The 4,702-nt window shown below is 42.2% G+C and overlaps 1 protein-coding gene across 1 annotated transcript; it reads right to left on the minus strand.

Annotated features, from left to right (window-relative positions):
* Nucleotides 1–429: 429 nt before the first annotated feature.
* Nucleotides 430–4,427, minus strand: LOC145459009 (uncharacterized). The gene is made up of 6 exons (XM_080337534.1): nt 3,922–4,427; nt 3,534–3,608; nt 3,412–3,484; nt 3,236–3,347; nt 2,808–3,179; nt 430–2,751 (listed from the first exon to the last, which is right to left on the minus strand). Exons 1-6 carry the CDS (start codon nt 3,923–3,925, stop codon nt 2,425–2,427), a joined length of 963 nt encoding a protein of 320 aa, XP_080193660.1. The 5' UTR covers nt 3,926–4,427; the 3' UTR covers nt 430–2,424.
* Between the last annotated feature and the right edge of the window lie 275 nt (nt 4,428–4,702).

The following is a 4,702-nucleotide window of genomic DNA, read 5'->3' on the forward strand; positions in this document are numbered from 1 at the left end:
GCTGAGCGCCTAGCAGCGGATACCAATTTTCGAGTCTTTGGTATGACCCGGCCGGGGATCGAACCCACGACCTACCGCTCGAGAAGCCGGACGCATAACCATTACACTATCTCGCCCGGCGGACCATGCGGATCGCGGAGATCGCCGGTGTATGGCCCGCCGAAAATCCATAAAACCAACACGCCACTTTGTCATATTCGTGCAATGTCTGACTCGGCACAGGATCGTTTGACAAAATGGCTCATCATGATTATCGAGCCGGTTAGGTCTTTGTATTCAAGGAAATGCATACACGACTCTTTCATATTGTAACTGACGGCTTGCCGCGCCTGAAGCGATGAGGTAGCTGACCAAATATTCTGGGCTGTGCTGTAACAATACTTGAATTACACTCGCTGTCCAGAGGTTGGCGAATTCGTAATCCACAGGTTCACCAGATACAGATATATTTCAGACAAGTACGTCGGAGTTGCGTAACAAAACGAGTCTCATCTCCATATGAGAGAAAATGCGGGTTTTGACACCCTAAGAATACGTAACAATGGTTATTGGGCAATAGAAAGACGGATTTGAGAAAAAATTCGCAATACGAAAAAGGCAGTGATCTCTAGCTAAAACTTCTGTTCTGCGTAAGAAAGGTTGCGAAGCTTGGGCAAATAGGAAGAAGGATTTGTAAAGTTTGCGCAATACAAAAAGAGTTGAGTAGTTGTCGTCATATAACACAATCGCATATAGGACATAGGTCACGTGGTGAGCTTATTACTACTAAAATATCACATTACCTCGATACAAATACATGTTAGCTAGGAACCTTGCGTTACAAGAACCAGCTGTCCGCTACATTTGTTGAGAAAATTGACAATTTTTACCTCGATCCCAACGACGCTCATTCGATATCGCTAGCTTGTTCACAATGTACCATTGACCGAAACCTTGAAAATTTGAGCAGACGCTCTTTACAACGGGCATCTTGAACATCCTCCACTACCAATAGTGAAGTGTTTATGGAATTACTAGAGATCGCAAAGTCGTCGGTTAAATTTATACTTTCAACGACACAACGTACTGGCACATTGATAAAATTGCCATGGGCTCGTCATTGAGGACCTAGTCTCGCCGATATATTTGTCGGTTTCTATGAAAATGATTTATTTTCTAGCGCCAATAAACCTGCTGTGTATTACCGATACACAGTTGATACTGATTAACACGCTCGCGTTTTTCCAAAACGAGCGGCAGTGTGACGCCTTTTTGCACAAACTTAATTCATTGCACTATTCTTAAATTCACGTTGGAAAAATAACAAATAATTCTTTACCGTTTCTTGACGTATTTGTGGAGAAACTGAACCACCAATTAATCACGTCGGTTTACCTTGGAAACGAAAATTAATCCTTATTGGCACGCTTCTTTATAGAACCCTTATGATTGCTCCAACGGAAATTGGTTGGGGAATTGGAGTGGATTAGATCAATTATTTAGAAAAATAACTATCCTGATAGTATTATACACTTATTCAGAAATATAGGCTTACTTATTATATACATATATGTAGAATGTAGATACATACTTAATCATGCATATACATCTATAGCAGGGGCGGGCAACTTCTCCAGCCGGCGGGCCGGATATTGGAAAATAAAGTACTTGGCGGGCCGGATTCCTGAATCCATACAATATTTGCATATTTATCCACCTACATAAGAAATGAATCGTATTTAATATTTATTTTAAGCGTAAAGCATAGAGACCAAAAACAGTAGTCAATGAATTTAATAAAGTCACGTACTTCAATAGCTGTTGAAGTCAATGAGACATCTGTGGTCAAAGTTGTCAACAAGTTCTTTGAACTCTGGCTGTATGTTGGACGTACAAACCCTTAGTAAAGATTGCACGTAAACATAAGTTCGATTGGAACGCAGCTTTGTAATGTTCACGTTCGAAAACGTTTACACGCAAATGCATGTGGATTCGGGCCGTGGGCTCGATTATCATGTAAGTATGGAAGCTGTCCGCGGGCCGATCAAAATCCCGTCGCGAGTCGGATCCGGCCTGCGGGCCGTATGTCTTCCGCCCCTTATATATAGGGTTACCATATTTTGAGAACCGAAAGACACTTTGCAAAAATCACAAAAACAGGTGATTTTGATAACTTTTCGACCGATACTAAAGTCTCGACCTGTGCGGGGGTCGAGTTTTTGATCGAATTTTAGTACTTTTTCCAGAAAAAGAGGACAAATTCCTAAAAAACAGGACATTTAGGCGTCCTCCGAGGACACTTTCATACACACATTGAAAAAAGAGGACAAATCCTCTTAAAAGGGAACGTATGGCAACCCTAACATATATCCACAGCCGCAAAACGTGAAGAAAAATGCATGTGATTGGAAAAACTTGGAACGACTCCCGTTCGGATGTGATAGCTCAAAATATTTGGACTCTGTTGTTGCCGCTCTCACTGACCGTGATGCTTCCGTCTGACAAAACGAAAACCCCTACCGGCTCCTTCATCTGTCCCGGCTCCGAACCCTCGCTCCCAAAGGAAGACACAAACTCTCCGTCACTAGTGAAAACCTGAACCCGGTTGTTGCCGCAGTCGCAGACGATAATGTTGCCGTCATCATCAGTGGCGATTCCTGTCGGACTCGTGAACTCAGACTCGCCCGTCCCTCTTGTTCCAAACTCGAAAAGATGGCGACCGTACAGGTCGAAAACTTGGACAGTGTCATTGCCCTCGTCACTGACAACGACCTGCCAAAAAGTCAAAGGTCACAAGAGTTGATATGGAACTGACAAGACTTACATACTCTGCCGTTTGAAGTCACGCAAAGAAATTCCGGTACTACTAAACGCTCCGAACCGAACTTCCGAACGAACTTTCCGTTCGCCGAGAAGACTTGAACTCGGACATTGTTCACGTCGCAAACGTAAATCAGCCCCTTGTCGTCAGTTGCTACTCCGTTTGGACAGTACAGTTCTCCATCCTCTGAACCTTCGCTACCGAACTTCCGAACAAACTTCCCGTGTTCGTCAAATACTTGTATTCGGGAATTAGAACTGTCCGAAGCGACAATCCATCCCTGTGATGTCACACACACGTCATGAACGTCATGGAATTGACCTTCTGATCTTCCGTAGCTCCCGATGACTCCCTTCACTTTTCCGTTCACGTCGAAGATCTTGAAGCACAAATGCTGTAGCGCGGTCGCGAGTTATCAAAACAGAACCCACAAACCTGAATCCGTTGGTTGGAAGAATCCGCGACTACGATGTCGCCAGCGGCCGTTGGGGATATGCCACATGGAAAACGCATCTGCCCCACGTCATAGCCTTCCGTCCCGAAGTATCTGCGAATGGATTTGAATTCAACGTTTCGATTTCAAGCTTTATGACAAAACTAAAACCGTTCACTTTTTCACTTGCCCCTTGTTTCGATACCGCTGCAACACGTCTGCTGCACGAGAGTCTTCAGCGGGTTGTCGTTCTGTACGTAATCGTTTTGAGAATGCGCCAATATGAACTCGAGGTCTAACCTGATGTCTGCGGTCCGGCTTCAACAGTATCCTGATTTTTCACCAGTCCTTCGGCCAATGAAATTGGTTTCATATCTGCAAATCATAAATATGACACATTCAAACGTGTGACTCAAAATTCGCTAACTACTAAGCATATGTGTGTTTTTCATGGGGGGGTTGAGATGGCTAAACTCGACAATTTCAAAACTCTATCATAACATATAAAGCAACCGCCAAAACGATGCAAGGCATATTCGTCTGCTTCCCTGAAGATTACTTGTGGGTGAGAGCGGATGATTTATCAAAACCTTACAGGATTACTGATCGATTACTGTTGTCCTGCCCTGCGGTCGAATAATTGACAGGTTCACTATCATCAATATTGAAATATAAAATGTAAACATACCCATGTTAATTGTCGTCGCTGTTAAAACCTCATGCTTTCAAGTCATTTTGCACAATTAAAATAGTAATCAATAATCATATTTGTCAGTCTATAGCGAGAACTAAAGAGAAGATAAACGATCATATGCATTGTTTTGTGTGTATTGAGGGTTTCAATGACTTTGCGCATGCCTGTCAAGTCGCTGCTGAATTACGGTAGTTTACTTCATATCTTGCTACAGTTTGCTTAAAAAAATTCAAAAAGTTCCGCAACACATCTGACAATCTGTGCGGCTGCATGCAGTTTAGGAATGACTGATCTACTATGTCTAGCCTCAACATGAACAAACTTTTTCACTTAGCTAAGCCAGTGGAGCTCGCTTTCAATATAATTGTTACATAAAGTAACACAGATAAATAACCATATGTGTTATTAATTGAAAATTATACTAATAATGACAGGGATAACTTCACTAGTTCTTTAAACTGAAAGACGGAAGCAGTGTTGCCACTCGAGGTTCGTAAAATACACTAGATCGACATAAAAAACACTCGTTTTGAAAAATAGGCCCAAACTATGAGGTGAATGCATTTACTAACACAAACAACGTTACGAGGAAACTCAGCAAAGGACAAATTCATCACATATTCTGCAATCTTTTCAGATGAGACAATATTACCAGGTATTTTAGTTCCACATAACAAAATTTTACTTCAGATCAAAAGTAAAAACGCGAGAGGCATATGAAAATCGGTAGAACATCATACACTCATATTTTACGAGTTTTTACACTGTCAAGGGC

This window comes from Botryllus schlosseri, chromosome 16 (assembly GCF_051294905.1).
Source record: "Botryllus schlosseri isolate E-star chromosome 16, Bs_hap1, whole genome shotgun sequence".
NCBI classification, from domain to species: Eukaryota; Metazoa; Chordata; class Ascidiacea; order Stolidobranchia; family Styelidae; genus Botryllus; species Botryllus schlosseri.

Bases quoted from the DNA above. Each gene is read 5' to 3' on its own strand.
- LOC145459009 (XM_080337534.1), bottom strand. The intron at 3,485-3,533 runs GTTAGACCTCGA...GATTACGTACAG, and splicing joins AGCCGGACCGCAGACATCAG to AACGACAACCCGCTGAAGAC. The intron at 2,752-2,807 runs GTATGTAAGTCT...ACTTTTTGGCAG, and splicing joins GCGTGACTTCAAACGGCAGA to GTCGTTGTCAGTGACGAGGG.